General features: G+C 35.9%; 4 protein-coding genes across 8 annotated transcripts; 1 reads left to right on the top strand and 3 right to left on the bottom strand.

The window, feature by feature from the left end:
• Positions 1-584: 584 nt before the first annotated feature.
• LOC110642231 (ammonium transporter 2 member 3) lies at positions 585-2,886 on the top strand. Its single transcript, XM_021794197.2, has 3 exons — positions 585-1,529; positions 1,634-1,919; positions 2,076-2,886. The coding sequence occupies exons 1-3, from the start codon at positions 918-920 to the stop codon at positions 2,588-2,590; spliced, it is 1,413 nt and encodes a 470-aa protein (XP_021649889.2). The 5' UTR covers positions 585-917; the 3' UTR covers positions 2,591-2,886.
• A 740-nt stretch (positions 2,887-3,626) lies between these two features.
• On the bottom strand, positions 3,627-7,103 carry LOC110642229 (bifunctional nuclease 1). Of its 3 annotated transcripts, XM_021794192.2 has the most exons (9): positions 6,501-7,102; positions 5,722-5,934; positions 5,585-5,640; positions 5,451-5,507; positions 5,162-5,227; positions 4,995-5,066; positions 4,274-4,374; positions 4,099-4,190; positions 3,627-3,954 (listed from the first exon to the last, which is right to left on the bottom strand). In XM_021794192.2, exons 1-9 carry the CDS (start codon positions 6,781-6,783, stop codon positions 3,902-3,904), a joined length of 993 nt encoding a protein of 330 aa, XP_021649884.2. In that variant the 5' UTR covers positions 6,784-7,102; the 3' UTR covers positions 3,627-3,901. The 3 variants fall into 3 exon arrangements, with proteins under 3 accessions (XP_021649884.2, XP_021649885.2, XP_021649886.2); XM_021794193.2 differs by lacking the exon at positions 4,099-4,190 and having other exon boundaries at positions 6,501-7,103; XM_021794194.2 differs by lacking the exons at positions 4,995-5,066; positions 5,162-5,227 and having other exon boundaries at positions 6,501-7,103.
• Positions 7,104-12,127: 5,024 nt separating this feature from the next.
• LOC110642227 (ankyrin repeat domain-containing protein, chloroplastic) lies at positions 12,128-16,097 on the bottom strand. Of its 3 annotated transcripts, none has more exons than XM_021794190.2 (7): positions 15,237-16,095; positions 15,064-15,140; positions 14,725-14,823; positions 14,468-14,566; positions 13,796-13,894; positions 13,604-13,702; positions 12,128-12,524 (listed from the first exon to the last, which is right to left on the bottom strand). In XM_021794190.2, exons 1-7 carry the CDS (start codon positions 15,976-15,978, stop codon positions 12,429-12,431), a joined length of 1,311 nt encoding a protein of 436 aa, XP_021649882.2. In that variant the 5' UTR covers positions 15,979-16,095; the 3' UTR covers positions 12,128-12,428. The 3 variants fall into 3 exon arrangements, with proteins under 3 accessions (XP_021649882.2, XP_021649881.2, XP_021649883.2); XM_021794189.2 differs by having other exon boundaries at positions 12,128-12,565; positions 15,237-16,081; XM_021794191.2 differs by lacking the exons at positions 13,604-13,702; positions 13,796-13,894 and having other exon boundaries at positions 12,128-12,565; positions 15,237-16,097.
• Positions 16,098-17,223: 1,126 nt separating this feature from the next.
• On the bottom strand, positions 17,224-21,298 carry LOC110642207 (serine/arginine-rich splicing factor SR45a). The gene is made up of 8 exons (XM_058153118.1): positions 21,156-21,298; positions 21,024-21,043; positions 19,193-19,333; positions 19,035-19,058; positions 18,778-18,877; positions 18,528-18,677; positions 17,776-17,845; positions 17,224-17,666 (listed from the first exon to the last, which is right to left on the bottom strand). The coding sequence occupies exons 1-8, from the start codon at positions 21,156-21,158 to the stop codon at positions 17,452-17,454; spliced, it is 723 nt and encodes a 240-aa protein (XP_058009101.1). The 5' UTR covers positions 21,159-21,298; the 3' UTR covers positions 17,224-17,451.
• Between the last annotated feature and the right edge of the window lie 990 nt (positions 21,299-22,288).

Consider the following 22,288-nt stretch of genomic DNA (forward strand, 5'->3'; position numbering starts at 1 on the left):
TAGGTCAAGAGTCAGCTCTCGGGGTCAATTGACCAAATTGCCCCTCGCCGGTTCGATCCGGTTTGAAAATAATTCAATATTTCTTCTAGATCCCTGACCTAATTATTTGACTGGCTTAACAGTTCTTTTTCGTGATTTTCTCTTTTCCACTGTGTTCGCAATAGTCCTAAGGACCGCGGCGTCACATTTTCTAGTTCGAAATTTGAGTTACAATTGACCTCGCAATCCTTCCCGAGAAGGTCACCTATCGCTGTGACTCTCGACTCGTTTAACTTCTTATATTCTGTTTTTCTTATTTATACTTAACTAATTGATAATTACTAATTATTTATGTTCAGGGCTTATCTAGTTGTCTTAAGTATGGTTCTAATCCCCTCAGTCGTCTGGACCAATACCGGTCACTGGAACAGTAACATATACATATACCAGGATATGCAAATAGGGGTGTTACAAAATCATAATGAAATTTTTCTATATATAATTATTTTTGGTCTTGGGGAAGAGGGAATGTAAATATGTAATTGCCAAGATGAACAAAAAAAAAATGTAAATCAAAAAAATTATATTGTTTTAACAGGTGAAACCGACAAACCAAACAAGAATGTCTCTTGCAAATCATAAGAATCTCTTATTTGATTAGGAACAACAAAGAAAAGCCCACGTATCATGGCTTGCAGTAGCAATGCAATTCCCAAACAGAATTCCCCAATGAATCTATCAAAAGCCAACCTATTTGGACAGCTAGGAATATTGTTTTAGTACCCCCCTAATTGATAACTACAATGTGGAGATTACTTCAAGGTTTCACACCTCCATGCATAACTCCAAAACTTATCATTCTTTTCTATACCTCAGAGTTTCCAAGAACCAAATTCGTATCTTTCTTTGGCCATTCTTTGCTCTCTCTTTGATTCTCTATGAGTTTTGGCTATCAAGATCAGAGTTACGTTACTCTGCCACAAGGGCTAGAACCAAACGAGGCATCTCCAGAGTGGAATAGCAAGGCAGACAATGCATGGCAACTCACAGCAACCACCATGGTTTGTCTACAGAGTGTTCCAGGTCTTGTGATTCTATATGGAAGCATGGTGAAGAAGAAATGGGCTGTGAACTCTGCTTTTATGGCCTTTTATGCATTTGCAGCTGTTCTTGTTTGCTGGGTTTTATGGGGCCATCACATGGCCTTTGGCAATAAGCTTGCCCCACTTGTGGGAAGACCCAATTCTGCACTTTCTCAGGCTTTTCTCCTAGGCAAGTCTAGAGTGGGTCTTGTTCCTGTGGCTGATTATGTGTTTTATCAGTTTGCATTTGCTGCCATTACTGTTATATTGCTTGCTGGGTCTTTACTTGGGAGGATGAACATCTATGCTTGGATGCTATTTGTTCCTTTATGGCTCACCTTTAGCTACACTATTGGGGCTTTCAGCATTTGGGGAGGAGGCTTTCTTGACCGGCATATAATTGATTATGCAGGTGGCTATGTGATACATCTATCTTCTGGGGTGGCTGGTTTCACTGCTGCTTATTGGGTAATTTGACATGTATTTTGTTGATCCTTTTTCATTTTGTGTAAAAGAAATTGGTGTGCCTTGTTTAAGTTGCACAAATAATGATGGTGATTGTGCTTAATTAGGTAGGACCCAGGCATTCACATGATAGGCAACACTTCCCTCCCAATAACATAATTCACATGTTAGGGGGTGCAGGGTTTCTGTGGCTGGGATGGACAGGTTTTAATGGTGGGTCTCCATTTGCTGTTGGGTTGGTGGCATCACTTGCCATTGTTAATACCCATCTCTGCACTGCCACCAGCCTCTTGGTTTGGGTTTCTTTTGACATGATTGTATACAAGAAAAGCTCAGTCATTGGTGCTGTTCAGGGGATGATCACTGGCCTCGTCTGCATCACTCCTGGCGCAGGTTAGCCCTTTCTCTCTCTCATTATTTATTTCCTCAACGATCAATGGAATTCTAACATCAAACATTAGGCAAATTCTCTCTTGATTCTTTTAAGACATACTGAACAACATATACGGCCTGTAAAATGACATAAAACACAACATTGTATATGGGCAGGATTAGTGGAGCCATGGGCAGCAATGTTGATGGGAGCATTGTCTGGTTCATTGACATGGTACACCATGATGGTATTGCACAGGAGGTACGCATTCTTCCAAAGCGTGGATGACACATTGGCAGTCTTTCACACGCACGCCGTCGCTGGCCTTCTCGGAGGAATTCTTTCCGGTCTCCTTGCTAAACCCGCCCTTCTAAGTTTGATTTATCCAGACACCACCTACGGGACAGGATTAATCTATAGCCTCACAAATGGAAGAAAGAAGGACGGCTTCAGACAAATGCTTTGCCAGATTGAAGGAGCAGCTTTCATTACTGTTTGGAATGCAGCTGTGACAAGCTTAATTTGTATCCTGATAAGCCGCATTGTTGATCTGAGAATGCAAGAAGATGACCTGGAAATAGGCGATGACGCTGTACATGGTGAAGAAGCCTATGCACTTTGGGGTGATGGAGAGAGAATGCCAAAACCTCGTCATCTGCATCCGAGGCTGCCTTCCTTGTGTCGACGTTGAGTTGAGTTTCTTACGAGGCCTGATTTCGATCTGTAATGGGTGTCTAATAAGTTCCTGTGATGCTCTAGGGAATGTGGTAATACTCTTTACTGCAGTTCTTGCCCAATTTTTATCATACCCAGTGCATAAAGTCAATTTTCATGTTTGGAGGAGAAAATTAACTGTAAAAGACAATTTTCCCAGAAAGATAAGTCTGAGATTATCGTTTGTAGGATGAGAATGTTGTAGTCAAAGTGTAATCTTATATTTGCTGGTAAAGACAACCAAGACAGAATAATGTCCATATACCCGGAAAATGTAGCTCATTAAAAAAAACAACAGAATAATGTTCTACAAACTTTTAACAAAGAGGGAATGGGCTGCGATGAACATAGATAATTAGAAGCTCTCAAATAAGAAACTGTCACAACTGTGCACACTATTCACATTTCAAGCATGCAAAAATCATTACATTACAAGTTGCAGGTTAATCAGTAAATATTATAAGCTTGATAACACATGCAAGGCTATTATGATGCAGCTTTCAGCTGTCACTGTGTTGACAATTTTGTCAACTATAGAGGCCTCTGTTCTCTTTTCACGAATCTTTTTCATGGTGAATGCTAGCACCAGCATACATCAGCATAACGACGTGAGAGGTAACTCTCATCATTCTCATTTGTCTTGCCAAAGCAGGGAAGAAAAAAGAAGAAAACTTAATAGAGCTCTGTTAATTCTTGTCATAGTTTACTATCCGGGAATCATATCATAAAGACTTCTGAACAAGAAGTGTTTGGCTTCAATATCACCATAATTAACAAGGAACTCAATACATTCTTCCTTGATTAGCAACATTTCTATATTTTGACATATATCATTTACATTCTAATTGAAGCAACAAAATCCACATCCATGAGAGAATTGATAATCCTGGTGATTTTGAACAATTCAAAGGGGCACTAGATCTTAATTAACATACCAGGTATCTCAGTTCTCAAAGCAAGTTTTGCGCGGTTTGTACCACTATTTTGAGTTTCTTTGACTATGCACAAGCATATAGAAACACTATGCCAACATTTTATTGGAAACTACATCTAGACTGAGCACAAAAAGAACAGCCCTGACTCAGCCAGAAACCACACACCAGGAAGTAGGAACTCTTAATACATCAAAGTCCTAAAAGAAACTTAAATATACATGAATACATCAAGTCCTGAAATAATGTTATATACAAGTGAAGGCAGCAACTATATATATATATATATATATATATATATATATATATATATATATATATATATAATGAACAACTCATAAGAGTAGAAAAGTTGGCTATTCTTTATGTCTTGACTGGCGAAGTTCCATCAGTTTGTCTCTCCACACAGCTACAAGAATCAGAAGTCAATTTAAAATTATTACAATAAGCTAGAGCAATGACTATGTGACTAAAAGTGAAGTGAAGTATGCAAATATTTAAAAATTAATTTTTGAGAGTAGGCAAATATAAAACATCTTTTCCCAGAAGGTACCTGCATCAACATATCTTTGCTCTTTAATAGCTAAATTCATATTCTTCACAATATAAAGCTCCTCAGATAGTGAATCTGGACCATCAGCAGGACTGGACAGAACTTAACTCTTACTTAGAATCACAAGAAAGCGACACAAACATTGGAAGCTTAAAAAATAAAGCAAGTTCAATACCTGTCAAGGGATATATCATAAGTTGGCTTCCTATCTCCAATCCCATAGCTAATTCTGATAGCGTCTGTGAAGACAATTTGTTTACTTACAAGAATTGGGGCCTGATTAGAACAAATTTATTCCCAAATCAACACCATTTGGAGAAATATCCGCACTGAAACCAGTATACACTAACACTACTAGATCTAGAAAATCAAATCAATGACACAAGGATGTGAAGATAGAGAAGGCCGGGGAAGGGGTTGCTAGGTTTCCAAAATTTTCAACTACATTCCAAGGAGGAAAAGAATAACCAACTGACCTGTGCACTTACTATGCACATTAATTCAACTAATGATGAACGAGTTCCATTCAGGCTAAGACATTTTCATCAAACTAGGATGCCAAGATTTTGTTGATTCAGCTTTACAAAGCAATCATCAGATGGCCTTGGCAAATTTTTTGAGAATCAATCAGATTAAGTTAACCAGAAAAAAAAAAGTTAGCATCCATTTTTGTCAAAATTGAAAGCTATCTATTGGCTTATTGTTTGGGTGCCTCAAGTTAGCTAAGTACAGGAATCAAGAGCAACTCCGTGGTAGATAAGAAAGTTTGTAATCTTGTTGATCTGGATGGCATGAGGTATAGGGAAGGGAAACCCAAAAATAAAAAATAAATAAATAAATAAGTAAAAGGGAGGAATTTAATAGGATTCATGTAGTCAAGGTGTGCAAATAATTACCTTGCATCTGTTTGCCACATTAATGGCATCAGACGGCCGTGCATCTACACTTAGAATTTCATTTTCTCCTGGCTACAGAATTTAGAAGTTCCATGGAATATATTTGAGAATTTCATAAAGTTTTTGTTTTCAAAGATAATTAAGGGCCATATAGTTCACAGTTTTACCTTGCTAAAATACACCCTTGCAAAATAAGTGTTAACCACTCTCTGTGTAATTCTCACCATTTTTATCTGAAATGAAGAGAAAAGTGATATAAATAACTTGGTAAAAGTGATACACAACATTTCATAATTTACTGCAATTAAGAACCTAGTATCCTGTATGGCAATGCTCTATAGCAAAGTAGAGCTATAGGCAGCGATGACTAGGTACTGACTTGCAAAACTAAAGAATGAAACCAACAACACAGGCCCTAAAACACATCCCATATACATAACAAATATAGTTCCATACTTCATAATCAATTCTTTCCACCAGATTTTTCACAAGCTGAAACTGGTCTGGACAGTCCTGCAGAAAAACCATACATGTCTTGAGGCCATGATAAATTAAACAAACAAAAATAATGGCAACCATTAAGAAATTACCCCATTATCATCTCCTTCTAGAATGTTATCTACAAGTTTCTCAATAGCAAATTCCCCTACATCGAAAACCAACTAAAAGTTAATAAGATGAATATTTGCCAACAACAAAGCAATGATGCAAGTACTTATTACCATACCAACAATAATTGGCAGCAAGAAGTCTCCATCACAAGAAACTTTAAGAAAAATAGTGGGATTTTGGAAGCGACCAAGAAACTCATGTCCTATAAAACTCATTTCGGGTCTTGATTCCTTTGAAAGGACAGCAAATGGGTTCCATCTACCAGGTAATCGCCATCTCATCTCTTCTTGAAATCCTTGTCTCCGCATAAGGTAGTGTATGCGAGTTTCTGCACTAGTTGAACCAATAGAAGGGTCAGGTATGAAAAGACATGGAAGCATAGATGGATATCAAGTTACAACTGGAAAAAACATAAGATTCACCCAATTGTTTGAAATCTAAAATAACAAAAAATTAAGTGATGGGATGTTTTCAAGATACCTATGCCATTCCATTATGCCTTTGTTTGGAGGAATTTTTTTAAATTAATGAAAGGTTTTTCAATGTTTAAAATAGAAGGTTGTTTTTTTTTTTTTTTTAAGTAAATGATTTTGGAGGTTTCCAAAATCCTCCATTTTGAACTCAGCAATTGGGGGTTAGGAAGGTTTTCAAATAACTTAAAAATACCCCAAACACTAAAAAATTATGAATGTTTGAAACCCATCTTACTTTCAAATATCCTCCCAAGCATAGTGAACCTTAAAATTGACTGTCGCATTGCAAGTAACAGCATTCATAAAAGAACTCAACAACTTGAATTCTTCTTCTTTCCATAACTTATCCTATCTAAATTACCCAGGAATATATATATCAAATTGCATATGTAAACAACCATCGAGAGAGAGAGAGAGGGACCTGAAATGAGAAGGGAAGCTTGGAGAAAGTCGTGATCGTGGTCATCATGGGCATTGGTAGATTGGCCACCACCATCGGAGGAGCTTCCACGAGAAGAGTTGCAGGAGATGAGGATTGATTTACGTCCACCGCGACACTGTAACTTTAGGCTTCTTTTGAGACCGAATTGAATCGACAAGCACCTACCAGAATTCGGGATCAAACCTCCTCCACCATCACTTGCCCTTGAAACCCTGAAAGCATCTAGTGCGGGGACTTGGAATTGAGCTCCAAGCATCATCATGATGTCGCAGAGAGAGAAGGAAAGGTTCAAACTTCAAAGGGTAAGCTAAGCTGCGCTAAAGGAAGCCAACAGACAACGAAACAGGGAAACAGATACAGAGGCTGTTGGATTTCTTTTAACATGATATTTTCGGATTTAATTAATTTAAATAATAATAAATAAATAAACAAATTGGGGTTCGTTCTTGATTATGGATGATTAAGCAAGTACATGCGCTTAACTTATATGGCATTAAGAGAGTAATCAATAAGTTTATACCCTTTGTTTCTTTATCTTTGCTCGATTATTGCGATGTGCTTTGTCTTTTTCACTTTATTTCTGCAATTATTTAGTTTTGACAAAATGGATTGTAGGTTTTATTTTATTTTTTATTATTTTTTTAGAAAAGTCCACGCTTGTGTTTTTCTTTTCCTCAAGATCCTGACCTAAGCTCAGCTTTGTTTGATATTCAGATTTTTCTTTTTCTTTTTTTTCGATAATAATAGAAAAGTTTGTAGAATTAAGAGGACAGAACATCAAGACAAAGAAGTTCAGAAATACCAGTAGGAGCATCTTCAATCCAGATCCTTTTGAGTATCCTCTTGTTGTATATATATATATATATATACTGTTTAATTTGATAGTGACATTTTTTTATTGTGAAAATATAAATAAATAAATATTGAGTACTGACTCCATTTTATTAGAGTTTCAATGGGATGTTATGGAAAGTCAATCACTATGTTATGAAAAGTCAATCACTATATTATTTCTCTGTATATTCTGTATTCTGTATTCCTATTTTGGATTTATTATTTATGATTTTTTCCTAATTAGTAGAACACAATTATAGGAATCAATTGTATATATATACTCATGTACAGATTAATTGAAATCAATGAGAATCATCTCTTTCTACATGGTATCAGAGCCTTTCGGTTAGTTTTCTTTGTCTCAACAAATGGCAGACAATAAGAATATTATTTCTGATGTGATTCCGGTGATGACTAAGATCACGGAACACAAACTTAATGGTTCGAATTACCTGGAGTGGAGTAAGACTGTTAGGGTCTATTTGCGTAGCATTGATAAGGATGATCACCTTACTAAAGATCCACCCACTGATGATACACGACAAGCTTGGCTAAGGGAGGATGCTCGGTTGTTTTTGCAGCTTCGGAACTCGATTCATAGTGAGGTAATTAGTTTAATTAATCACTGTGAATTTGTTAAGGAATTGATGGATTACTTATATTTTCTGTATTATGGTAAAGGGAATATCTCCGTATTTATGATGTTTGGAAGGCATTCTCCGTCTTTGAGAAAGAGGATAAGTCTCTCACGGCTTATTTTATGGATTTTAAACGGGTATATGAGAAACTTAATGTATTGTTGCCTTTTAGTCACGATGTAAAAGTTAGTGAGCCCAACGAGAGCAACGGTGTTATGAGTTTTCTTGCAGGCCTTCCTTGAGTATGAGGCTGCTAAATCTCGATTCTCTCGATTCTGAGATTTCCTTTTTGCATGAAACGTTCACACGGGTCCTTCGTACAGAGAGTACTCAATCTTCACAGCCTGCCAGTAGTGCTCTTATTAGCCGTAATCCAAATGGACAATAGGGTAATAGAAGAGGAAGTAGAGGAGGAATTACAGGCAACAGAAATAATCAGCGTAATGGAGAGGCTAGTTCGAATCAGGACTCAGGATGAGTCATTTGTTATTATTGCCATGAGCCTAGCCATACAAAATATAATTGTCCGCAAATTCAGAGAAAAAATCAGCGATCACAGATGGCAATATGGCAGCAGATACTTCTATAATATCTTCCTCTGAGAAAACTATTTTGGTATCTGCAGAGGATTTTGCACAATTTTCCCAGTATCAGGCATCTCTAAAGCCTACCAGTTCCCCTGTCACTGCGATCGCTGAGTCAGGTAAATCCACTACATGCCTTGTGTCTTCTTCATCCAAATGGGTTATTGATTACGTGCAACAGATCACATGAGTAATTCTAGTCTTCTATCCGCTTTTGGTCTAATCTCACTTCCTCTCATTACTTTAGTGATGGTTCTACTTCTTGTGTCATGGGTTCGAAGGCTGAACCCGACTTCGTCAATTTCTTTGTCTTCTGTTTTGTGTCTACCAAAATTCTCTTTTAATCTACTTTCTGTTAGTAAACTTACTCGTACCTTAAATTGTTCTGTTTCCTTTTTTCCTTATCAGTGTTTGTTTCAGAATCTTACGACGAAGCAGATTATTGGTAGAGGACGCGAGTCAGGCAGTCTCTACATTCTGAAAAATCATGTACCGCGGTCGCTTGTTTGCTCCAGTACTTTAACACCTCTTGAAGCTCATTGTAGATTGGGTCATCCTTCTTTGTCTACCATGAAGAAGTTGTGTCCTCAATTTCAGTCTTTATCAGTACTAGAATGTGAGTCGTGTCAGTTTGCAAAACATCATCGTTTGCCTTCTGTGTCTAGAGTCAATAAACGGGCTTCATCCCCTTTTGAGTTAGTTCATTCTGATGTTTGGGGTCCTTGTTCTATTACATCTAAAACTGGATTTCGTTATTTTGTTACTTTTGTTGATGATTACTCTCGTGTTACCTGGTTATATTTAATGAATAATCGTTCTGAGTTGTTTTCTATATTTTGTGCCTTTTGTAATGAAATCAAAACTCAATTTAATATTTCTGTGCGCATATTAAGAAGTGATAATGCCAAAGAATACTTTTCAGCACAATTTCAGTCTTATATGACACAAAATGGCATTCTTCATCAATCTTCCTGTGCGGATACCCCATCCCAAAATGGCGTGGCCGAAATCGTCACCTTCTTGAGATAACTCGTGCTCTTCTTTTTCATATGAAAGTACCTAAACACTTTTGGGCGGATGCAGTTTCTACGGCATGTTTTTTGATCAATCGCATGCTGTCTTCTGTCCTTAATGGGGATATTCCTTATACTACTTTATTTCCTACAAAATCTTTGTTCCCTATTGAACCCCGTATTTTTTGTTGTACCTGTTTTGTGCGTGATGTTCGTCCACAGGTTACTAAATTTGATCCAAAATCTCTCAAATGTGTCTTCCTTGGGTACTCCCGGCTCCAAAAAGGGTACCGTTGTTTCTCTCCTACTCTTAATCGATATCTTGTTTCTGCAGATGTCATATTTTTTGAGTCCACTCCATTTTTTCCTCCATCATCTGTGTATGAGAGTCAGGGGGAGGAGGATGATCTCTTAATATATACTGTCCAACCAATGTCTAGTCCTCTCCCACAGCCTGTTCCTTCTGTCTCTAGACCTACTCGACCTCCCGTTGTTCATGTTTATTCCAGGAGATTGGAGATTCCTGACTCAGATCCTCCACCAGCTACTTCGTTGGGCGATCCTGTCCCCCATACTGATCATGATTCTAATCTAGACTTACCCATTGCTCTTCGTAAAGGTAAACGTTCATGTACTTACCCTATCTCTTCTTTTGTTTCTTATAATCAATTTTCTTCTTGTTCTCGGTGTTTTGTTACTTCTTTAGATTCTGTTCCTATCCCTAATACTGTTAATGAGGCACTGTCTCATCCTGGCTGGTGTGATGCTATGAAAGAGGAAATGGAGGCTTTAGATGCTAATAGTACATGGGAACTATTGCCTTTGCCCACTGGTAAGAAAGCTATTGGATGCAAATGGGTATTCTGATGAGTAAATCTGATGGTTCTGTGGCTAGGTTAAAAGCACGCCTTGTAGCAAAAGGATATGCTCAGACATATGGGGTTGATTACTCTGATACTTTTTCTCCTGTAGCTAAACTTACTTCTATTCGCTTGTTTATCTCTTTAGCAGCTACATATGATTGGCCCCTGCATCAATTGGATATCAAGAATGCTTTTCTTCATGGTGATCTTCAGAAGGAGGTGTATATGGAGCAACCACCTGGGTTTGTTGCTCAGGGGGAGTTGGGTAAAGTTTGTAGGCTTCGGAAGTCTCTTTATGGCTTGAAACAAAGTCCTAGGGCATGGTTTGGGAGATTCGGTGAAGCGATGCAGAATTTGGTATACAAAAGAGTAAGTGTGATCACTCAGTATTTTATAGGCAATCTGAGGCTGGCCTAATTCTCTTGGTAGTCTATGTGGATGACATTGTCATCACTGGGAGTGACTTTGCAGGTATTTCATCTCTTAAAACCTTCCTCCAAACTCAGTTTCAGACCAAAGACTTGGGATTGTTAAAGTATTTCTTGGGTATCGAAGTTATAAAAAGTAAGAATGGTATTTTCTTATCTCAAAGAAAATATGTCCTCGATCTATTGACAGAGACAGGAAAATTAGGTGCTAAGCCTTGTAGCGCACCAATGACTCCAACTTTACAACTGTTAGCAGCGGATAGTGAGTTGTTTGAAGATCCAGAGAGATACAGGAGATTGGTAGGAAAATTGAACTACCTTACAATCACTCGTCCTGACATTGCTTATGCCGTTAGTGTGGTAAGTCAGTTTATGTCTTCCCCAACTGTTGCTCATTGGAAAGCCTTGGAACAAATCTTGTGTTATCTGAAGGCGCTCCAGAAGAGGTTTGCTATATGGCAATCATGGGCATTTGAATGTTGAATGTTTTTCGAATCTGACCGAAATTTGGATCTAAGGTTGACAGGAGGTTAACTACTCGATATTGCGTTTTATTGGAGAAATTTGGTGTCTTGGAGAAGCAAGAAGCGAGTGTAGTTTCTCGATCTAGTCTTTGAATCGAATCTGAGCCATGACACAATCAGTATGTGAGGTAATGTGGATACTTCAATTACTAGATGAGACAGGTTTTAAGACCTCCCTACCTGCGAAATTGTGGTGTGATAACCAAGCTGCTCTTCATATTGCTTCTAATCCGGTGTTTCATGAGCGGACCAAACATATTGAGATTGATTGTCACTTTATTCGTGAAAAGATTCAACAACAGATAATCTCAACAGGACACATCAAAACTGAAGAGCAGTTAGGAGATATTTTCACAAAAGCTCTGAATGGAGCTAGGATTGACTACATTTGTAACAAGTTGAGCATGATTAACATCTATGCTCCAACTTGAGGGGGAGTGTTATGAAAAGTCAATCACTATGTTATGGAAAGTCAATCACTATATTATTTCTTTGTATATTCTGTATTCTGTATTCCTATTTAGGATTTCTTATTTATGATTTTTTCCTAATTAGTAGAACACAATTATAGGAATCAATTGTATATATATACCCATGTACAGATTAATTGAAATCAATGAGAATCATCTCTTTCTACAGGAACATTATTTGGAAAATAAATATAAGTGAAAGGTACATAAGTAAACATAAACACTCATTCATCCTCTCGCTTATCTAATGAATTGTTTTAAAAAAGGTTGATTTATGTCATTACGTAATCACTATGATATTGACCATAATTTTGGTATCATAATTACAAAATTAAATTCCTCAACCTAACTATTTTACAATAACATGCAAGTTTGGAAAGCACAACCTTCTCATTTCTCAGTGTTATTTGCTTTCTCTAATCACATCTATGTTCTGCAATCCACGTATGGCCAGATCTACATTTGAGTTTCACCATCTTCAATTGTGCTGAGGTTCTTCCAGTTCCAGAAGATGGCAAAATCTGTTGTGGCGTTGTCAATGCAGTTGGGAAGGCTATAACATTATTGAAATGGCTTTTTTGTTGTCAGTGCAGTTGAATTGTAGGGGAATTGCTTCAACAGCTTGATAAGTCCGTAAGTCCTTGTGTCTCTACCAAAATAGAGGCAAAGATCAAGTGGGGTTAAACCATCCTGAGATCAATAAACACTTGTCATGCATTGCAAAAATAGAGATTCACAGGAAGACCAATGACATATAGGATAAGAAAAAGAGGGAAGACGCATGTTAAAATTAATATAAGACCGATCACATCAAACCACAAGTGAATGACTTCTAGAAACACAATAATATCATGCTCGAGAGTAATAAAAAGATTTCCCTTCTATCCTGTGAAGTGCCAAAAACACTAAGTGTCTGCTGTGCTAACAAATTGCATCATGTTTGTATGATGATCACGTCTCCACAAATCCTCCACTTGAAAATTTTCAGTTAATTTATAATGAATTAATAACCTTGCTGCATCTGAATAGTTCTGTGGTTTGAAAATGGTAAGTTCAGCACATTTCACTGCCTAGCATTTGCTATCATCTCAATATAAATTACAAGCCACAACTAGTTTGTTAAAGATCAGATCTGAAATAATCTCTGGAATAGAGATTAGAGCAGAATTGTAGAAGATTGGATGAGAAGAGAATAGAAAATATTGAAGAAGAGAAAGTATTTCTGTTATTGATTCTTGAACGAATGAATACAGGAAGAGACTTCCCTTTTATACAAGAGAAGTGTAACTGCCTGTAACTGCCTCTAACAAACAGTAAAAAAGTCAATTACTAAAGCATCTTTTTCCCTCCAAAATCTCAGCTATCCAACTCTCAACTACTTATTACTATTCTTCTTTCACTTACTATAATATGTAACATAGAGCTCTCTCTCTCTCTCTCTCTCTCTCTCTATTTTTATTCACTTATTTATTGAGTGGGGGAAGGAGGGAGTCAGGAATGCATTCAAGAAAGTGGAAGAGGAATGCAGGTGTCTGAGAACTTGAATGCCTACATTACAGAAGAAATGCAACTCAACCATTGGGCTGCTGAAAGTCACAACTTCAGGACAATGAAGTCTAAACCACATACAATTAGCACTTAAAAGGTCCCATCCCACCCCAAGAGAGAGAGAAGAAGAATAAGAAGAACAAGAAGAAAAGGGATTCCTAGGAATCAGTAGATTTTTACCTGGTTTTTTAATGTCCTGTCTGCTCCTTTAATTAATAATAGCTTTACTATGTCAGTTCTTTGGGCCTGAACGGCAACATGTAATGGTGTCCATCCATCCTAAAATGGTGTAATGAGTGTGTTCAGTTCGTTGGGAAGAAAAAATGAAATTGAGAGAGAAAGTGCAAAAAAAGTATGAAGAATCAACCATACATTGTCCTGAAGGTTTATATCCACATTATACAATAGAAGAAGTTTAATAGCAGGACTAGATGCCGTTTGGACAGCATAATGCATCAAGGTAGCTCCATCCTGTTGTCAGTGAGGAAAGAAAGGTAAAATCAACATTTCAAAGAATTTGCAAGTAAACTCTAAGCGATATACTCTAAATATCAGGACACAAAAGTTCACACTGAAATTGTTTTCAGGCATCAACAGCATTGCTAAAATGCAGCAGAGGACACCGCAATGCGACTACTCTCAATAAGTTAGCCATAAATAAATAAATAATATTAAAGAAAAGAGGTATTACCTGAACCCATAGAATTATCCACAGTGAAGACAAAAAGGAAATTGACCATGTGCCCCAGTTTAATGACAGACAAACATTAAAAGAAGATAACATATAGCTAGATCCACAAGATGACAATAACTAATAAAGCAACATTTGTTTCAGTTGCGGATTTGATAAAAAAGCATGGTTGAAAACTGAAAAAAATAAGAGAGAGAACACGTATCACGTTACCAAATTTGAAGTTAGGCACCTAGTTTGCAGATAAGTTGATAACGAATCATAAAAATAAGTTCAACATTTTCAGATCAGAACATATTCACTGGTAGTAAATAGACTTAAAATTTAGAAATAATTAAAAAGCCTGTACTCACTGAATCTCGAACAAAAGGATTTGCCGATTCTCTCAAAAGATAGCTGGTAATAGCTTGCTTTTTACAAATTATTGCTTTGTGAAGTGCAGTCAAACCATCCTGAATATAAAGCAATTATTCAAAGCTCAAAACAAGAGCGAACATGAAACTCTAATCCAAGCATTTTTGCGTCCAATTCCTAAAATGACTGACGAAAAACAAATCATGGGCCAATTGATAGTGAAGTTTTTTTAGACAGCAAGAGACATTCTACGTACCACATTCACAGCATTGATATCAACATTATGTTTCAGCAAAGCATCCATAAGGTACAATTCTCCTGATGCAGCAAGTGTGTGCAGAGGTAGCCATTTGGTCTGCGAAGAATACATAAGTCATTAATAATTTAAGTCTTAACCCCATCTTAGGCACATTTTTTAGACCAGTTTAAAACAAACAATATAAGCTATAATTAACTACTAATCCATTCTCTAAATAGATTAAGACATCAGCTAGCAGTTGGAAAACCAAAGCATTAGAAAATTTCAAAGGATAAAATGCAAATAAAATTATGAAACATAGTGACTGTCATTAATTCTATCATATGGTAAACTCACAGAGGTAGCAGCAGCAAGATCAGGTATCTTCTTATTGAGCAAAACCTTTTCCTCTTTTGTAAACAACTTGCGAGGGGCTATTTATTCAAGCAAAGCAAAAAAGAAATGAGACCAAAAGCATTTATCTAAATAGCTTCAAACCCAACTGCAGAAATCAAAGGAAAAGGAAATACCTCCAGATTTCTTAGCACCAGGCTCATAGTTCCCGCTGTTAAAGAACTCTGTAACATCATCAAAACCTTTCCCATAAACAGCCCATCTCGGATTCTTTGGTGCCACTCGCTCACTATTAATCTCACTCATTCCCACCTTCTCCTCCTCTTCCTCCTCTTCCTCCTCCTTCTCAGAGATATTGGTAGGATTATCAAGAACAAGTGGCTTCAATTGCGCCAACTTAGCCTCTCTGTACGCTTTATACTCCTCCAAATTGACACTCCTTATAGGAACCAATCCCTTTTTCTTCTTTTCAACTCGACTATTGAACTCCATTTCTTGAGCAATCTTGCGCCTTTCTTTCTTCGTAATGTTAATCTCAGCTTGCACTTCTCTCCATTTATCAGGAACCAAGTTCTCTGTCTGGATATCCGTTACATTTTTCTTCTTGTTCTTGGGCTTGAGCTTTCTCCTGGAATTGTCTGAATCTGAACCAGAATCACCATCACGAAAAGCATCAAGGTTAGTCTCCAGATATGGGTCCTCGAAAACGCCCTCTTCAAAGACGAGGCAGTCGCCAATGACATGGTCTTCAGGGTCATCGTTTTGCAGAGGGAAAGATGATTGAAGAGAAGGTGAAAGAGAGAAGAATTTTCTTGGGTATTTGAGGGTGGAGATTGATGGGAGCTTGAGAGCTGTCGAGAGACAGAGAGGGTACAACAGTTTGGGGGTTTGTGGGTTTAGAAGAGAAGGAAGAGGCATTCTCACTCAGGTATGGCTTTACAGGTTTCAAGGTCCAGGAACTAGAAAAGCAACATTATGATTATCGCTTTTATACAAACTTGAATGGGTTGGATTAGCCCAAAAAATTCACAGAAATTATTCCATATAACACATGGCAATTTCTTCTTTACTAAAATTGAATCTCAATGTTTTGTGAGTTAAAAAAAAAAAAAATTCAATGTTTTGCAGTCTAAATTTATTTATATTTTATTTTATTTTCATATAAATTATAAATTATAATATAAAAATATTTTCGGTAAGGCAGAAAATTCAATAAAAAAAAAGAATTTTTTGTTCACTTATAAAAGCCAATAAAAGATAAAACTAGAATTTGAAAAAAAAATAATTGATTAAATTTTCTTTTTATTTTATTTAATTATTTTTTATATAAATATTAATTATATTTAATAAAGATAAAAAATAAATTAAAAAAATAGTAAATATTCTTCTAAATGTGTATAAATTTTGTATAAAAAAATAAATACAACGGAAAAATTAATTAATTTAAATGATATAAAAAATATTTAATTTTATTCATTTATTATGCATTGTTATTTTTATTATTTATTATTATTTTTATTATTTATTTTATTGCGAATAGAAAAAATTTCCAATGAAATTTTACCCCGCGATGAGCCTCTCCACAAGAAGTAACCCAGTAAATTAGGAGATATATGTAATCTACTTAAAAAAAATGTTTTTCTGTTTTCTAGCAAGTCCTATGCATTTCCTAGAAATTGAATATCTTCAAACAAGAGCAGTTTAGCAGCGGTGACAACTGAGGGGTGAGAAGATTTTCCAAAACAATAAACACAGCAAAGAATGGTTACCCTAAACGCCAACCCCACCACATTTTAGAGTCCAGAGCAAGAAAATGAAGCTTAAATCCATCTATTCTTCTTGCATTCCAACCTCATATCTAAAACATCCCAACACCACACAGGTAGACAGCAATAACACATGAACCTTCTCCCAAATAGGCAAAGAAGATGAGAATCCCTTTTGCTGACACACACAGAAGAAACTATAATAGGAATCGGAAGTAACAAGTTTTAATAATTTTTTTTTATATGTTGCAGATTTTATATCCATCTTGCATTTGTTCAATAAAGTAGTTAAGAGCAACCCAAACCGGTGATATTAGAACATTTGGCTGGATTGTTCCGTACCATAATCCAATCAAGGTTTGCAACACTAAAAAGTGCTCCAGTAATGACCCAAATATCCAGTCCACCCCAAGCACGACCAATTTCATAACTGTTTAACCAGAGTTTCAGTAGCACGACCATACAATTTCGTAAGTGTTTAACCACGACTACAAATGTCCTCAAGGCACGCAAGCAATTAGTCATTTCAGGCTTACAAAAAAACAAAATCATCTGCTAAAAGCCCAAAAGCAGTCAACACTACATCTCCATGATTTCCATATATGGAACAATTGGCCATATGGCCTCACCTAGCGCTACGATAAGGAGGAGAGTAGGGTGATCTGGACCTCTCCCTCCTTGACCTTCCACCATAGGGGGAGTGCCTGGGAGAATAATCACGCGCCCCACGATAAGGAGAGTGCCTGGGAGAATAATCACGACCCCCACGATAAGGAGAGCGCCTGGGAGACCTCCGATAATCATCACGGCCCCGATACCTACCACGATCTCCGCGATGACCTTCCAGAATAAAACAAAAAAAAAGATTGAAATTAAAGTTAGGACATTCATCAAAATTATTAAACCAATAAAAATTCATCTATGAAAAATCTTCTGAATTCAAACATACCATAGTCTCTATTGCTTTTCAGCCCCAGATAGTGTCCCGGCGTTGGAGTTCTTGGCCGTTTCCTCCGTGACTGAAATATAAATAAATCACCTTAGTTCTACAGCACAATCCAGTATCATGAAACACCACCAAAAACCAGCAATTTTTTTCCTGAGGTAGAGAGGCAATCAAACTTGGAAATTTTCCCAAGTTGAAAGTTGCACCTATCATCAAGCTAAACCTAGGGGTGCACAATACCTACAAATTTAAAGCACAATTCATATAAACTTAAACAAAAAAAAAAAGTATTAAACGATATATTTGCTCGGAAAATGTCCATGGAAGGAGCAAGCTACCAAAAAAAATTAAGAAAACGATCAGGCATGCATTACTCGTGTTCTTTAACTAAGTGCCAGGTATTATGAAATACCATAAGCCTGATTAGAAAGTTGTTGATAATGTCCTTGATTAGTTGAGGGTTGAAATTGAATGCTGTTGGTAATGTCCGTTGATTAGTTGAGAGTTGAAATTGAATGCTGAAGTAGTATTATAGTTGCTATGTTTAGTTGATCACAAGCATTTGAAAAGCTGTTTAAGCTGGCCATTGATCAAGCTGTTTCACTTAAGTTGTGACATGGAAGAACTGATCATCTTTGATTGCTGCCAACATAGCTGACAATATCTTCTGAATATAACCAGAAAACCTTCAAGTTAAGAAGAAGGATCCAGTCGAAACTGACTCATTGTCAAGACCAGGGGCACAATAACATTACCTTCTCCACTGTTATATATCTGCCCTCTAGAACTGATTGATTGAGATACTTAATGCAACGGTTCGCATCATCAACATTGTCCATTGTAACAAAAGCAAAACCACGAGAAATGCGCGTACGAGGCTCCACAACAAGAAAACATGATGCTACCTAATAAAAAAAAGGTATTATTGATGATATAAGTCAGATTATAGCAATGTTGGATATATGAAATAGCACGTAGACCCAATATTACACAAAGAAACCCAACCTTTCCCTCCTTGGAGAAATGTTCTTCTAGGTCCCTTTGTGTGACCCTTGTAGACAAACCAGTCACATATAATGTATTTCCAGGATTTACAGTATCAGTCCTGCCACAAAATTTCCAAAGGGCAGAGAGTTAAAAATAAATTGGCCATACAAGCAACAAAAATGGAGGCATATGAAGCAGACATGTCCAAATACTAGCATGTATCAGTTACAAGCAGTGGCAAACTAAGGATTGCATAAGCTATAGTTGCAACTAACCTGCCACGGCTTCTGGATCGTGATCTGAAGAAGAGGACCACCACCACACATGTAAAAGAACCATCAAAACAGTGTTGAATAAAGCAGAAATACTAATATAGACATGGCACTTGCACATGCCAAAAACATAATCAATGTATTTCCAAGACTTATGATACCTGCCACGACTTCGGGACCGCGATCTATACCTTGGCCGGGACAAGGATGTAGATCTGGACCTTGACCTTGATCTGGGTCTGGAATGGGATCTTGACCTAGACCTTGACTGTTCTCTCCAAGGGGAAAGAGACTGTGAATTCCTGATATAACCAGTAAAAAAAAAAAAAGAATAAAATTAAGTTAAGAGTAATGTGGTTTAGGCACTAAATGTAAGGAGGGTGAGAGAGAAGTAAATAAAGGAGGGATAAGAAAGGGTGAGGCTAAACTTTACCCTTCCTTAACCCTCGAATTTCAATTCAGGAGAGGTAAGGAGGAAGAGATTGAGAATTATGAATATTCTTATTTATATGCCCTTAAATTTACCCCTCTTTCACCTCTTCCCAAACATAAAGAATATAAGTTACCTCCCAAACATAAAGAATATACGTTACCTTCCATTACCTTCCCATTATTTCCCAAATATGAGATTTCTTTTATTATAACCCTCCTTATCCTTCCTCTTCCTTACCCTTCCATTACTTACACTTTCCTTACCCTATCCAAACAAACCCTAAATACCCAAAATTTCAAAATGAAAATGGCAAAATATTCTAGTGGCCTTGATAAAACTCTCTGATATTTGTTGCTCCCTCACATTTAACCTCCAGAAATATGGTCCACATACTTAACGAACAAGAAACCATGGTTATTAAAGGCGAGCCTTAGGCTCAAGGCTCTACAAGCTCCAACACTAGCACCTTATGCGCCTAAACGTGCGTCTTTGTTCCAGGCACAAGAAATTAAAAAGTTATGCATTCTTTATTTCCACCTTAGTAAGCACTTCCATTGGCAAAAAAAAAACTACCACTTAAACTTGATATTTGTTGATCTATAAGAATTTTACATTGACGCACTAAGAAGTTTTTGGAATTAGTATAACTAGTCATCAAAATCCCATCAAACTAGCACACCTAAGATCTCAAAACTCAACTCAACTCAACTCAACTCAACTAAGCATTTATCTCAAAAATTTATTGGAGTCGGCTATATGAATTCTCTTTCTCCATTCTAAACGATTTTGGGTTAAATCCTCGAAAATGTGTAATGTTTCTAGGCCATGTCGTATACCTAAGATCTCAAACCTCCCATATTTTCATTTTCAACTCTACCACTCTATTATTATCCTTTTTTTTTTTTTTTTTTTAAAAATGTTACATTTATACCTATTTCAAGATATATGCCAAAGGAAAATGGAAAAACATCACATTTATTTGACTTTTATAGATTTTTTTTTCATGCGCCTTGCACCTAGGCCCTAGGACCCCTTGGACCTAGGCCCCAGGACCCTAGGGGCCTTGAACCTATAATAACTATGCAAGAAACAGTAACCAACCTATTAGCTACCCTAATAATAGCATTACAACACGCCAACACAACACCAACTACAGATTGCTTGATATCTAGACTTAAAAAAATCCCAGGAAGGTAATACCCATGCCTTTTCTTATCGAACAATGAACATAAAAAACAATTACTGTGAAACAGAACTAACCTAGAAAATAAACGAGAGAAAAAATGTTGTCCTACCCACAGCACATACTCAAAAGTAAATCTATATACACCACATCACATACATTTAATAACATCTCTATTAGTTAATTATGGATGCAAAATTTCAGAAACCCTAATTTTATGAAAATGCTCAAAGACAAAAAAAAAAAAAAAAAAGAAGAAGAAGAAGAGAGAGAGAGAAAGGGATATCAAATACTGTAAGCGTAAAAAAAAGGGACTAACTAAAAATGAAAACTCGAATGCTATAATAGAATATCGAATGCGACAGGAAAGTCTTACCTTTTTCCAGGAGAATCCGCCTGCGAAAAAAGCAAACCGCATTGATTAGATCTCTAAGTTCTAAATCAAACGCAAAAAGCAATAACCATTAGCATGGAACAGAGAGCGAAAGAAAGTGATAGAGGATCTCACCATTGTGACCCTAACAGAAAGAACCTGAAGACAAAGCCTCCAAGTTAGGGTTATGAAGCTTGTGTACAGAAATAAGGTTTGCGATTTTCTGTCCTCATATACAGGGGAAAGTAAACGAATATTACGTGGCCCTTGAGCAGAAATATTTATTTTCTTTTTGTAGAATAATTAAACCTTTTACATCAAAACGGCTTGCCGTTTTATATACCAATTGGCTTTTCTTTTTCTAAGCGTCCACATTTAATTCTACCGCAAATTTTGTAATTTATTTGAAATGAATTTGACACAATTTAAAAAATATAAAATTTAATTAAATTTTCTATAATTAATATTTAGTTTAAATTTAAATTTAAATTTATTTCTTCTTTTTTTAAAATTATTCTAAAGAGTAAAATTAAAAAATTATAATTTTCTATATAATTTTAAAAATCTATACCTAATAAGTTTACAACAATGAATAATTATATAAACTAACTAATAATATAATAATAATAAATTTACATGTTTCATAGGAATTTGATGATGATATCAATAATATTTGATTATTTTTTCATACAAATTTGAAACACTTTTAATTTTTTTAATTAATTAATAATATTTATTAGATGTAGTAAATTATATTGATCATATCAAAGTTTCAGCATGTTAGTATATAGAAAGATAAATAATTGAGAGAAAAGTTTTGATAAGAGTATTTTAATATAAAAAAAATATTATTATATAAGTTTTATGAAATTTATTTTAAATTTTATAAAATTTGATAAAAAAATTAATTTAGTTATAATTAATTTTTAAAATTAATTTTTTTTTTCCAAACCTAACATATAAAATATAAAAATTCAATTGAATTCCACAATAAACAAGCTCTTACATAGAGTTTCGAATAAATAGAATTCTACCAAAATTAATTTTTAAATCTAAAATTTGTGTGTAGAAGAAAAAAAAAATCAATTTTATGATGTGAATTCAATAAAATTGAAAATAATTATTCAAATTCTATTTTGATAGGTAAAATTTTTAAATAAATTTTATAAAATTTATGTAACACCCTTATTTGTATGGCTTGGTATATTTTACTGTTTCGGTGACCGGTGTCGGTCTGGATAACTGAGGAGATTATAACCACACCTAAG

This window comes from Hevea brasiliensis, chromosome 9 (assembly GCF_030052815.1).
Source record: "Hevea brasiliensis isolate MT/VB/25A 57/8 chromosome 9, ASM3005281v1, whole genome shotgun sequence".
Lineage (NCBI taxonomy): Eukaryota > Viridiplantae > Streptophyta > Magnoliopsida > Malpighiales > Euphorbiaceae > Hevea > Hevea brasiliensis.

What these genes read in the sequence shown, in the direction of transcription:
- LOC110642231 (XM_021794197.2), top strand. Translation starts at nt 918, where the DNA reads ATGAGTTTTGGCTATCAAGATCAGAGTTACGTTACTCTGCCACAAGGG. An exon ending in GTTTCACTGCTGCTTATTGG is followed by an intron (nt 1,530 to 1,633) that starts GTAATTTGACAT and finishes GTGCTTAATTAG; the next exon opens with GTAGGACCCAGGCATTCACA. An exon ending in CTGCATCACTCCTGGCGCAG is followed by an intron (nt 1,920 to 2,075) that starts GTTAGCCCTTTC and finishes GTATATGGGCAG; the next exon opens with GATTAGTGGAGCCATGGGCA.
- LOC110642229 (XM_021794192.2), bottom strand. Translation starts at nt 6,783, where the DNA reads ATGATGATGCTTGGAGCTCAATTCCAAGTCCCCGCACTAGATGCTTTC. An exon ending in TGGAAAGAATTGATTATGAA is followed by an intron (nt 5,228 to 5,450) that starts GTATGGAACTAT and finishes TCTTCATTTCAG; the next exon opens with ATAAAAATGGTGAGAATTAC. An exon ending in TATGATATATCCCTTGACAG is followed by an intron (nt 4,191 to 4,273) that starts GTATTGAACTTG and finishes AGTTCTGTCCAG; the next exon opens with TCCTGCTGATGGTCCAGATT.
- LOC110642227 (XM_021794189.2), bottom strand. Translation starts at nt 15,978, where the DNA reads ATGCCTCTTCCTTCTCTTCTAAACCCACAAACCCCCAAACTGTTGTAC. An exon ending in TGGTGCTAAGAAATCTGGAG is followed by an intron (nt 15,141 to 15,236) that starts GTATTTCCTTTT and finishes TTGAATAAATAG; the next exon opens with CCCCTCGCAAGTTGTTTACA. An exon ending in ACAGGACATTAAAAAACCAG is followed by an intron (nt 12,566 to 13,603) that starts GTAAAAATCTAC and finishes TATTGATCTCAG; the next exon opens with GATGGTTTAACCCCACTTGA.
- LOC110642207 (XM_058153118.1), bottom strand. An exon ending in GATATATAACAGTGGAGAAG is followed by an intron (nt 17,846 to 18,527) that starts GTAATGTTATTG and finishes TTTATATTTCAG; the next exon opens with TCACGGAGGAAACGGCCAAG. An exon ending in GAAAAGCAATAGAGACTATG is followed by an intron (nt 17,667 to 17,775) that starts GTATGTTTGAAT and finishes TTATTCTGGAAG; the next exon opens with GTCATCGCGGAGATCGTGGT.